Raw genomic sequence first — 13,425 nt, forward strand, 5'->3', positions numbered from 1 at the left:
CCCTCATATAGTAATTGTCTTTTGCTTCTCACTTGTAGCTATCTGTCGGAACACCTGTGGTGATGGATTCTGCTCACGTCCCAACATGTGCACTTGCTCCAATGGACAAATCTCACCTAGTTGCGGAACAAAATCTCGTAGGTTCCTAAACATGTTCTTTTATTAACTTAGAATTGTTGCTAACTTTGTGTAGTGCAGTCAGAGGCGAGTAACAGTTTTGGTTATGTATGTCAGCAACTCACAATATAAAATGCAGTATTTTTTCTCAAGTTATTATATCAAATCAATGCATTAATGATTAAATCTTTTGTAATTATTCACTTATATGCAAGAAAATGTAGTGGTTTCATCTGTATTGTAAGAAAATTAATCTGATCTTTCTTTGACGTAGAATTCACATTAAAAGAATCACGATCAATATCTATAGATAACAATGTGATTGTAGCCATCATTTTTATAGTGGTATGTGTGCGAGATTAATGATAAACTAATATCCTTTCTAGTCCAACAATGCAATATCAGATGTATGAATGGAGGGAGTTGTGCTGAAGATCACTGCCAGTGCCAAAAAGGATACACAGGAACTCACTGTGGACAACGTAAGTAGATTTTACGGGGAGATATGTGATATAAATCACAGCTCAACAGGATTGCAGTGTGCTACTGAAACCGTGACTGAAGGACATTTTGACATTAATTTTCACAATTGACTTTAATAATTTTTAATCTGCAGACAAATTTTTGATGTCATTAGCTCTTTTATATATGTGATAAAAAGAGAATTCTCAATATATTGAATGGTAAGCATTCCTCTAGTCACTATTTGTCACAAACGTATGATTATAATATATAGAACAATGTGAAGACCTCAGGAACTTTTGCAATCTCCTAGGGCTCGGGACTCCTGATATAAAGCCTACAGCGAAAGACCATATTTTCTTCTTTGGGAACAACAAAAGACTAATAGGACCGATAATCTTTCCCTTTTTAATAACACCACAGGTCATATTTTAAATTGGTCGTCTTGACAAAGTTTTGTCTGTTTGAAGCACTTACAGGGAATTCAGGTGCCGAGCTTGCTGAATCAGTTTCTTGCTTAGTGCAGGTTCCCTCCCACAGGTTTCAGTAAATGATAAGTGTTGGGTGTGAGAGCCTGGTGTGACAGCCTTCAAGCACAAATTTTTCAATCAATACTTCTGTCTTTTCAATATCAGCATTTGGAGATCCCAGTCAAACTCTATTCCTGTGTGTACAAAAAGCCTGTATCTTGGCTTGAACTTTATTTTATCTGTGCTGTTCAGTTCCTTTCACTAAATAAGTTTCTTAGATTTTTCTAATTTCATACAAAACAACAAACGAATGATCTCTTCACACTAATGTCACTTTTTAAACGCTTAGGACTTTTTCAAAAAGAGACAGAGCAATACATTTTAACATTACAGTTTTTAAATTAGAGTCATCTCAGATGTTCACTTTCCTTCTAGTATCCTCCAGTTCTTTCCTTGAGATGGCAGTTTGTATTGGATTGAGTTTACTTTCATTGCTGACAGTTAATAAAATTAAGCTTAACGATACTTTAAGTAGATTTTTTAATTCCTGATAACAAAGTGTGAAGCTGGATGAACACAGCAGGCCAAGCAGCATCTCAGGAGCACAAAAGCTGACGTTTCGGGCCTAGACCCTTCATCAAAGGCCCGAAACGTCAGCTTTTGTGCTCCTGAGATGCTGCTTGGCCTGCTGTGTTCATCCAGCTTCACACTTTGTTATCTTGGATTCTCCAGCATCCGCAGTTCCCATTATCTATTTTTAATTCCTGACCTTCTTTTGTCATCTTATTTCTGATACCATAACAGCTCCTTGAAATGACGGTAGAATCACTAAAGATACCAGCTTTGATCTCCCCTTTTCTAGACTGCTTGGAAGTAGAATGTATATAGGTGATGTCCATCTGGGTCTTGCGGAAACCCTGGATGTAGATGGAACCTCTCGACAATGTTTCAGCTTCCAACGGGCTGATTCCCTGCAGTCCTAGACCCTGTGTCAAAGTCTCTGATCCTGAGCTTGGGCTGAAACTTTGGTCAGCTGTATGGATACTTCCAGGATGCTTACCCAGGCAACCTCAGACAGGTTCAGTTGGCTGTGTAACTCAGTTGAGCATCACCGGCAATTCCTCCCCGATAAGCCGCCATCCATGTGACTACCCTGATTAGACCTATCTACCTCCCTGCCACCAAATCCTGATTTCCCATCTACTCCTGATTATTTTCCCTGACCATTAGGTTATACACTGACCATCCTGTCTGTTTGACTGTGCTCAAACCAACTTCCCCCGAACCATTTGATGATTCACTAACTAGATGGGGCCGCACTCCCCACCTAACTTACTTCCAGATTTGGCCACTTCCCTATCCACTGCCAACTTTCCCCTGATCCCTGAGTGATCTGACTATCCCCTCAGCACTTGACTCCTCCCTGATTTCCCGAATTACTTCCCTGACCAGACCCAATTACCCTCCGGCCACCTGATTGTCCCTGACCATCCAAACTGCTCTGAGACCAGGTCCAACAGACTCCTGACCAGATCAAAACTATCTGCTGACCAGATCCAACAACTTCCTGCCCAGATTGAACAACCTCCCGAGCAGATCTCACAGTCTCTCGGCCTAACCCAGTTACCTCCCAGACTCAACCGACCTGAACAACTCAACTACTTCCAGACCACACTTGATAAACCTCCTGACCACCTAACACACACAACCTGGCTAACCACATAGCCACCTCATTCGGTCACCCACCTCCCATTCTCACACACTCACTTGGCCATTCATTTAAAAAAACTAAGAGTTTTAACTGAATGTGGCAATTGCTACCGTTAAAATGCACATCCTCCCTCTTCACGAATGCTCCTATACTTGCTCATTCAGATCCCACCTTCTCCAGAGCTGTGTTGTAATATCTCTGAAAAGGTTTATTTGAAAATATCTGCCCTGAAATGTCAGCACTGCCCCTTTCTTCTTGAGCTAGGATTGGAACACATGGATGAAAATGGGTAATACCATCTGGTTTGAAAATTAATTTGTAGGCAAAGACAATGAATGTATGATTGATGCCAGCTGGAAAATCTAGACCACTACTTTCAGCAGAATCATTTTTAATTAAAAGGCTTTTTTTTGTTTTTTTTTTGTTAATCCATTAATAAATTGACGTGAAGGCTTTCCTCAATTTGTAGGAAAAATAGTTGCTGATACAATTTTTCTGCCATCTGCTTTCCTACTACCCATGCCCATTAAATGTTCATGTCCTTGAAGAGTTCTCCAGCCAGGAGAGTGGTATTATTTTCTCTGCAGATTTTGTCTTACCCACTGCCAATATCATTCTGTGCTTACTTGCTAGAAAGTGTGTTTATAGTGGGACATGGAAGACTGAGTCAGACATTCACTGTTAAAAAAATGTAGAGATATGTAAAGAATGTACTGGCATACGGCTGGTAGAAGTTCCTGTTAGAAAGTTTCATCTTATGCTTTCTTAGAACTGAAAACTGGAAAATATATGTCCTCTTTGCAATACTTGGGCTGTGGTTTTATACTGGCTCAAGTTGATTGAACTGTACTTACCTTGACAAATATTCCTTAAACAACATACTACAGCCTTGTTAGGTAGCAAGGTTACATTTTTAGTGGGTCTATTAAGATAGAGATTCATTTATCCTTTTATATCGCACATTGTACAGTATGGTTCTTCAATAAAATAGTATTCTAAGGAAATTGATTTCAGTGTCACAATTTCTGTGAAGAGCTTTCAATGAAATTAATTGCAGGTGGACATCTGTGGAAGCCATTGAGGCATTTTTCTAAATATTCCCTTGCGTTGCCTAAGCATTTTATTGGTCAGTCTGTGTTCTCTGCCTGTGTTCAGCAAAACATTTGTGAAAGCATTGTTATTTATTTTGTGCCACAGCTGTCTGTGAAAATGGTTGCCAGAATGGTGGTCGTTGTATCGGTCCAAACCGTTGTGCCTGTGTGTACGGGTTTACTGGCCCGCAGTGTGAGAGAGGTAAGGACAAGTAATCTTTGATGTCTGCAGACAGAAAATCAGTCAATTCAATGAGCAATGTTTGACTGTGTTAAAGATGCTTTGGAATGAACATAGATAAGAAAATATGAGAACAGATACTGCTATTTGAAAGCTAATCTCTTGGTGCTGTTAAGGATACAATTACTTGAAGGTATTCAACTCACAGAAAGAAATGTCAAGCAAAATTTACAAGTATTGTTTCTTTATCCACAAAAAAACTTCAGAGTTCAGAATGGAATGTAATCAATCTAAGACAAACATTTCTGATAGAAACCTTTTTAATATTTGACTAAGTGGATGCAAAATTTAGAATTTACACATAATATGTTAACTCTGACCTCTAGTGTACTGCCGTCTGCTCCTAGTGGATATATTTTGGAAGGACTTTTTTTGTATTAATTGATTTTTTAAAAAAAACCAAGTCCAATTTTGAGCAAGTGTAATTGTTAACCAAAAATACTTGGGGACTGCCTTAAGATTATTATTATTGTTGTCATCCCTTTTCAACTTTACACTCCAACGGGGAAGTTCCCTACCAGGAAAACTTTTCAGAAATTTGTTCATGGGTAATCTGAGGGAGATTTCAGGATACTTGTAAATATTAATGTTCAGAGAAAATTATGGCTTTCCTCATGTAAGGTAGAGAAAAGGTTATCATGCAGGGAAATTGAACAATTATGAGAGAAAGTAGCTGTTGACCTTTATTGCAAGGGGGTTGAATATCAGGAAAAAAAAGTATTGCTATAATTTTATGGAGCTTTGGTGGGACCAGATCCAGAGTATTGTATGCTCTCCTGTCGTAATGAACAAAATACTTGCATTTGAAGGTTCATTAAATTTGTCCCTAGGATAAGGGGATAGTTTTATGTTGAGAGGGTCAGTAAATTGGGTCTATATTCTTTGGGGCTGAGTAAAATGAGAGGTGATCTCACTGAAACATTCAAAGTTACGAAGGAGCTTGAGATTGGTAGACACTGAGAGGTTGTTTCTGCCTGGCTGAGGAATCTAGAATAAGGGTGATAGGACTTTGATGAGAAGACATTTCTTCACTTCAAAGGCTCGTGAATCTTTGTGAAGTTCTGAACCTGAGGGGGTTGTGGATGTGTCCATTTAGATTGGGATATGCAGATTTTTTTTATCACTCAGATAAGTGACGGATTTGCAGACTGAATGGGAACATAGAGATAAAACCAGCAGCCAGTCTCTACACAGAATGATCTCATGAGCATTGGAGGTATAAGAACCAGCTGATCTGTTTTTGTAGTGATGATTGAAGGAAGGTTCTTGACAAGACACGAGGAGATCACATCCAAGTCTTGTTTCATGAGATATTTACAATTGCCCATTAAGGCTTCCAATTAAAATATCATTCAAAGACAATGGCTCTGACAACGCCGTCAGCCTAGTTCTGTTCCCAAGTTGGCAATGTGGCTTGAACAAATATCTTTCTAATGTGGCTTGGCCAACTGGATGACATTGATTTAAAATTTGGAATAATCATAATAATAATTGCTCTCATGGTTTCAAAAAGGAGCATAGAATTCAAATTAATGTCCAAGATTATGTCTGATTTTAAAAAAAATGATGTAGCCTATGTAGCAGACTTCACAGCTGAAGAAAGAATTTGATTACAAGATAACAAACCTTTCTTTAGGGATGAAAGAATTGGTTGGGTTTGATTTAACTTTTAAAGGGAAACAGGTAAGTCCCTTGATCTTGTTTCTTTCATGTTTGCCTTGTGTTTGTTCCAAAACCAGATCCAACATTAACTATCAGTTCTTCACGAGGATAACATACCATCAGAATACAAAAAAACACAATGGAAAATGATATTCTATTAAAAAAATGAAATGCTTATTTGTCAGTGACACTTAACAAACCAGAAAAGCGAAAGATTCCAACTGTCCCTTTATGGAAGACATGCTCTGGCGTTAATCCCAATGCTTTTCCTGGCATTGATGAGGCAGCAGATGGTGACTTTATTGTAGCTTTACAGACCGGATGCAGACTACAGCAAGCAAAATGATAACAGCAGAGTGTCAGTTACTCAGTGAAACCACATCAAAGTGTATAACCTTTGGTGGGGCAACTGTTGCTTGACCCACATGCTCATCCTACTACAGTGCGATGCAGATGTGGCTCCAGCTGTTTTATTACTAGTGGAAAACAGCAAACCAAGCTGCATATCTAAATCTGCATTTTTGTTAAAATGTTCAAGTCAAGAAGACTGGGTTTGAATTATTCGTGATATTGTGTAGCTTTTGCACATTTTCAAAACAAAAGTTAAATACCTGTTCATATTTGACTTGTGCATGAAAGGCTGTGTGGATGCACAGCTGCAGGCCAAAGCCATATTAGACTTTTCGACAGAATAATTGTCCTGGCACATCTGTTCAAAATGAGTCCATGTTATGAGGAATACAATTTCCAAAAGAAAGTCAAAAGAATTCCTGTGTCTCCAATTTCAGCTTGTAGTCTAATTCACTAATGCTATTTACAAAGCACATTTTTGTGCTGTGAAATGACAACTAAAACAATTAAATGTTACAATTAATTGAATTAATTAAACTGATCTTTCATCTGCTAGTCTGCAAATATTCAACAATTTGGCAAAGGTGCCCACCCAACATTTGTCGAGACCCTCAATTTTAGTTTAAAGGAGGTCATTGTAACTAATGAAGTTTTAGAGATTTCCAATCTGTTTACAATGAGAACCGGTAGAAGATTGTGTGCAATGATAAATTAGCTACCAATTTCCATTTCATATTAGTGCACGTGAATTTGATTTAGACTGCCATCTTCTTCAGTGTGTGATATGCTATGTATATATTCATATGTATTGTTGGCAGTGTAGTGCCCTGAAATGTATGCACCTGTTGTTGTTGCAAGTAGGAATAGGAGAAAAAATACATTTTGTTTTCTTTATTGAAATGCTCAACTCACTCCTAACATTCACCAGAAGCTGGATGCTCAAGGCTTCTTTGGAATTGGACATTGCCTTTAACTGAATAATTTCAGTGAGCTGGTAGTGCCTATTAATTGAGGCAGTTTTCCAGGTTTCTATTGATCTTCGATATCAAACTCAGTTTATAAGTTGTGCCTCATCCAACATCTTGACATATGTTGTGAGTTATATTCGGTAGGAGTTATTTGGAGACACCAGACTTGATGTTTGCATGTTGTCTGCCTATTTTGAGGCTGCAGAATAGTTGCAGTAAATGCCAGTTTCGGGGAACAATGTCAGGCACATAATCTGCTTTGGCCATATGATCACTGACTTATTTGTTCTTGCTACCTATGTGATCCCTCGTGGGTGCTGGAGAATTTTCTTCTTTCAAACATGATCACGAAATATGGACTTAAGTCTTTTTTCAGACACTCCTGAAAATTCTGATCAAATAATTGGTCCACGTGTCATTACCAGCTTTAACTTATAGTTTTATAGGTCAATGCTGGCATAGATAGTGACCTTTAAAGATGCTGCCGGGACCACTAAAGAACTTTCTCTTTTGGTAAATGTGGCGGATCAGGAATCATTCCCCAGAGCACTCCTGTGGCCAAGACTAGCTGCGGTAGGTCTTTCTGCTGTTGCTTTGTACATGGAGTTTCTGATATTCTGAAAGGGCCTTGAGAATTCTTCATCTCCATCTCCTTGTTCCCACTTGTTCACTAGTGGAGCCAATCATTCACTGAGATCCAAAGGTTTGACTCCTTTTCTGCCTCCTGCTCTGAGTAGCATGCAGCTGCTGCTTCTGTTTCTGTGGGACATGGGGCTGACACCATTTCTTTCCATTCCTGCCCCAGGCCATAATCACTTATTCATATTTGCCCCAAGGGAGGCAATGGCCTAATGGTATCATCACCAGGTTATTTATCCAGAAACTGAGCTCATGTTCTGGGGGCCCTGACTATAAACCTGTCATGGCAGATGGCGAAAGTTGAATTCAGTAAATAATCTGGAATTGAGAGTCTAATGATAACCATGAACCTATCGCAGATTGTTGCAAAAACCCACCTGGATCACTAGTGTTCTTTAGGGATGGAAACTGCCATCCTTACCTGATCTGGATTTCTTGAGACTCCAGATCCACAGCCGATGTGGTTAACTCTTAACTGCCCTCTGGGCAATTGGGGATAGGCAATAAATACTGCCATAGTAGTGGAGTAGGGCTTCTGAGTCCAGGGCTAGACCACTTCGTCCACTTCTTTTCTCTTCTTTTCTTTATTCTCTTTTGTTTTGTTTTTATCTTGTTTGACTTACCTCTTAGTGAAGAGCGGCAAGTCAGCCCGGTGCGAGCTCATGGCAGTGGTGTCAGAGGTAAGTTTGTGTGTGCTGCAGCTTCTGCGTCAATGAGGACGTTCTAGCGCTGACTCATGGCTGTTGCAGCGGAGGGGAGTTTGGGTTCCCCGTGGAGTCTGCGCTCAGCCCAGATTCATGGAGGTGGTGATGGAGGTGAGTCTGGGTGCAGTATGAGACCTGGCAGCACCAGTGTCGCTTTGGGCCCAAGACGGACTTACAGTGGCGGTTGAAGCCGAGTTTGGGCTGGTGCATTGGCAAGGTTCAGCGGGGACTTGTAGCAGCGAGGGTATCTGGTGGAGATAAGACGGCACTGGAGAGTGGTGACTTTCATTCTAGTGATAGCTGCTTGTGAAGGGACTCACGTCTGGGCACCAGACTCACAGCACATGGTGCAGCACTTAACGAGAAGGACTGTAAATTTTGACAGTTTTCTTTACTTTTTAATTCTGCTGCCTTTGTTTTCTGTGTTTTAAGATGGTGGTGGAGAGTGGTGACACTTTAGAACACTTTTCCCCTTTGGTGACAATAAATAGATCAAATCAAATCAAATATTTTGGTCTCAACTGCTTTCTGTAGCATAGAATTCCACAGGCCATACTTTTATATTCTGAGCCTTGGATCTGGACCCTGTCTCAGGAATATCCTTCCTCATTTAACCTGAATAGCCCTATTAGCATTTCACAGGTTTCTTTGAAATTCCTCGCATTCCTTTAATCTCCAAAGAATAAAGTCCTTATCAATCCAATCTGTCTCCATATGTTAGTCCTCCTATCCTTGGCTTCAGTCTGGTAAACCTTTGTTGTACTCCCACTACAGCCAGAGCATCCTTCTTCAGATAAAGAGAAAAAGCACATAAGATCCTCGCCTAAGCCCCTTACGTTTGCAGCAAAACATCCCTGCTCCTGTACTTAAATCTTCTTGCTTTGACAGTGAATGTACCATTTCCTTGCTGAAACCTCCATGCTTGCTTTGAGGGACTAGTGTACAAGGATACCCAGGTCTCGTTGCACCTCCCCCTTCCCCAATCTATTGCTGTTCAGGTAATAATGTGCCGAATGTTGCAAGAATGTTCTTGAAACCTAAATACAGCAGCTGAGTGTGTTAAATGATCTGATCCAGCTCAATATAATGGGAAGATTTGAATTTCTAAATTCTGAGCCTTATCTCCCACTGAAATTAATCAACTAATCAAATAATAACATTGAAACAAGCCGTCGGTTGTGCGATTTCCGAGGTCAATGATTCTACATCATGCTGACTGTGCCATAATATTGTTAATTTTCTGTAAATTTTGGAGTAAAAAAGAAGATTGGAGCACAAAGGATGTTATTTACAGCATCAATCAAGGATTACGTTGTTACTTTATATCCTGAAGTTGAAGCTGGGGTCTTTGCAGGAATTATGCTTCAGTGCATTTCAGTTTGGAAATCTCTCATCTAAAGAAATGTTTAAGTTGTTACGTGTTTTGCAGATTTTAGCCTTGATACATGGAGGTCATTTCTTTCAAATTAGCTATAAATTAGGGATTTGAAAGGATCCTTTTTCAACTCAGGCTAAATGGGGCCTCTTGAAATCTTCTGAAGTGAACAGTGTACAGCCTTGTTGTAATCTTTGTTTCACAAACAGGTTTTTCTGTCTTCACTGACCATAGTCCAACTATTGTCAACTTCATTGCTTAGTCAGAAATGGCGAATGAGCCAGAAGATTAATTCATGATTTAAGATAATTTAATGTTTTTATAAATGTTGATAATTGAAGTTTCATTATTTTTGTAATTGACCTTTGTGATTTCGCTGTTGTATTTATATTGTAAAGTATATACAAAGTGGTGATGTGTTATTATTGAATTTAATTGCTAAATGTGGAATTGAATTAGTACCACACTGAACACTTAATTCATTTTAAGGAATGTACACTTTAATGTAACATGTGAATTATGGTGCACAATTCGTAGTGAATCATAACACGATAATATGCACAAAATTGCATAGTTATGGTTTTAAAATACAAACAAGGCAGTATAGGAGGAGATATGAAAGCACATTAATTTATTATCATTTTAGAAAATGTAAGAGTCATAATCATTTGTTACCAATGTTATGTACAACTGACGTAATGTTCTTATTCTAATAATTCAAAGCAGATAAGGAGGAGGGAAACTACAGCTATATGGTATGATAATGTCTCAAAGAAGAAACAAGTGTATTCTTCCTGAGAGAACATTCAACATTTAATAGGGAAGAAGAAAGGCAATCTCTTTGTCCAGACTGGTGAGAATTCAGAACTGTTTGACAGTTAGTGATTTGAGTGAATGATTATAGAAGTATTAAAGGGGAAGCTGGGCTGGAAAAGAAGGGCAAAGAAATACAGAGCTATGATGATTCTAGATGAACAATGCAAGGAAATTCATTTGGGGCATAAACATTATCATGGACTGCTTGGACCAAATGGACAGTTTCTATTAAAAACAAAAGAGCTGCAGGTGCTGGAAATCAGAAACTGTCCTGCTTTTCTAATCAACCTATTCACAAATGTTCTAACACATTTCTGGAAAAGGTGGGATTTGAACCTGGCCAGGGATAGGGAGAGTACCGCTGTGCCACACAAGCCCCACTAAACAGATTCTCTTGACTGTTGATGTTGATTAAGTTCACAAGTTTCACATGATTTGAACAGTGTCCTGATTCAGGCCTTGGATTCATACGCTAATCTCTGGGTTTTCTTTCTGTGTCCATGTGTCCTATATCTGACAGGCCTAGCATGTCTCTACGTAGAGCTTGTAAAATTACCACTTGCTTGCCTTTACGAAGTACATTGCCGGAGATTTCTAGTTCATCTCTAAATATCCAGAGTGATCCTGCCTGGTTAGGAACTTGTTGGATCATTCAGGCCACCCACGGATGATTTTTTTGAGCTGTCGCAACTGGTAATCATCAGATGTAAATGTTGAAACTGCTTTGATCGACTGTGACAAAAATGAATGAGAGCAGTGTTACTCCCTAGAAGCTTTGGTGTTGCACCTGACAGCTTTATTCCTCGGTGGATCAGAATAATATATAGCTCTTTGCCTGCTGGGAGAAGATTGATGTTCAGGCTGTTTTTAGCCCAATGTCCTCCTGTAAAACATACACTTTACACGTGTGTTTGAGGCTCAAGACATTGTCTTTGGAAGGGTAAGACAAACCACACCTTGTAGAAGATTTGGAGGTATTGGTGAACCTGTTGATGTTTGTAGTGGTAGCTCTAACTGAGCCACCATCTAAAAATGTTACTAATCTTCAAATTGGATCCTTCTTCTAGCTGTGTGTTGCTGTTGTTTTCTGTGGGTTTGTCAAGATCTGCTTTTCTGAAGGATTTGCTGGGTGTAGAGGCGGTGCAGTTTGATAAACCTTTCGGCTAAATTCGCTTCAGTGAAATTACATTCCATACCTATGTGATGACATCTGTACTTTATAGTTACTGTTCCCCGGAGGATCTCTTACTTTGAGATTATTTACGAAACCTGCCTCGTTACACCTTAACAGATCCAGACTTGCCAGATCCATGAAGGGATCCACCACTTATTATTCCAACCCCGAGAGCACTCCATAAATTTAACTTTCCCAGTCTCCATGAGGATCAAAGTCATCCATGATGAATGCATTGCCTTTTACCTTCATTATGTTCTGATTTATTTTCTGTCCCACAGTATAGCTACAGTTAGGGAATGTAGAGCCTAGACCCACCAGATCTTCCTGTTGTTATTTGTAGTTCCATCCAATCTATAATCATTTTTCACTCTTGTACTTTTTCCTTCTCATGCCAACAAGGCAACTCCATCACTCATCTATTCCTACCTGTCCCTTCGAAAAGTTGCATACACCCAATATTTAGTTCCCAGCTTTGATCTCCTTCTAACCATGTCTCTCTTTTGGTTAAAGATCATAACCATTAACCTCTATTTATGCTGTTAATTTTTTTTATTTTGTTCTGAATACTGTGCACATTTAAGTAAACAGCCTTTCACTTGCCTTTCTATTTAACCCTTGCTCCAACCCATATTTGCTACAGTTTTCTTAATGGACATGCTCTGTCCATTCCTGTCCCATGCTGAGTATCATCTTCAAAATAGTAACTCCGCAGTGCTGGCATTTCTTTTGCATTGTAAGCCTTCACTCTTATGAACCCTCCAACACACCCCCACCCCCAACCTTAATTATTTTAAGTCCTTCCCTCCAGCCTTGGAACAACTCCTTTCTAGCCCAGTACTAGTGCCAGTGCTCCATCAGCTGAACTATTCTCTCATACCAATCTTTAAGTCACACATTCAAGGCAAGGCATACAAGATGCTTGCCTTTATCAGGTGGATATAGATTAGAAGAGCAAAGAACCATATAGGACTTTGGTTAGGCCACAGCTGGAGTACTGTGTGCAGTTCTGTTCTCCACACTATAAGATGGATGTGATTGCACTGGACAGGGATACAGAGGATATGAATGTTGCCTGGGATAGACTGTTTCAGCTGTGGAGAGGGTGGGTAAACTCAGATAACTCAGCATGGAGCTGGATGAACACAGCAGGCCAAGCAGCATCAGAGGAGCAGGAAAGCTGACGTTTTGGGTCGGGACCCTTCTTCAGATGCTGCCTGGCCTGCTGTGTTCCTCCAGCTCCATACTGAGTTATCACAGACTCCAGCATCAGCAGTTCTTACTGTCTCTGCATAAGCTCAGGACGTTTTCTTTGGAGCAGAGGAGGCTGAGGGGGTTCCTGGGAGACGTGTATAAGATTATGAGGGGTGTGGGAGATCCAGCCTCTGAATCTAGTCTGTGGTTCTGTGGCCAGATGCCTGTTCATTTTTGGATCAAGATGATGTGAAGCTGTATTTGAATCACTTTACATGAGCAACTTCACTAAAAAAGTCTCTTTTCTCCCCTGCAATGTTATGCTTTAATCTTTTTTGCCTAATTTGGGAATATCACACACTTAGAGGTTTAATGAGCAGTTACTTTTCTGTCACTGTTTAACTAGCTGTGTTTGTTTTCTTTCTGTTGAAAAATTAGAGTACATCTGGT

The 13,425-nt window shown here is 39.6% G+C and overlaps 1 protein-coding gene across 1 annotated transcript in view; it reads left to right on the top strand.

The window, feature by feature from the left end:
* The window catches only part of LOC125450677 (fibrillin-2), a 343,642-nt gene that overhangs the window by 22,380 nt on the left and 307,837 nt on the right, over nucleotides 1–13,425 (top strand). The window contains exons 3-5 of the mRNA XM_059642692.1: nucleotides 39–137; nucleotides 504–599; nucleotides 3,958–4,053. Of these exons, the coding sequence (XP_059498675.1) occupies nucleotides 39–137; nucleotides 504–599; nucleotides 3,958–4,053 (291 nt within the window). The remainder of the gene's footprint in view (nucleotides 1–38; nucleotides 138–503; nucleotides 600–3,957; nucleotides 4,054–13,425) is intronic.

The sequence above is a fragment of the Stegostoma tigrinum genome, chromosome 3, assembly GCF_030684315.1.
Source record: "Stegostoma tigrinum isolate sSteTig4 chromosome 3, sSteTig4.hap1, whole genome shotgun sequence".
NCBI classification, from domain to species: Eukaryota; Metazoa; Chordata; class Chondrichthyes; order Orectolobiformes; family Stegostomatidae; genus Stegostoma; species Stegostoma tigrinum.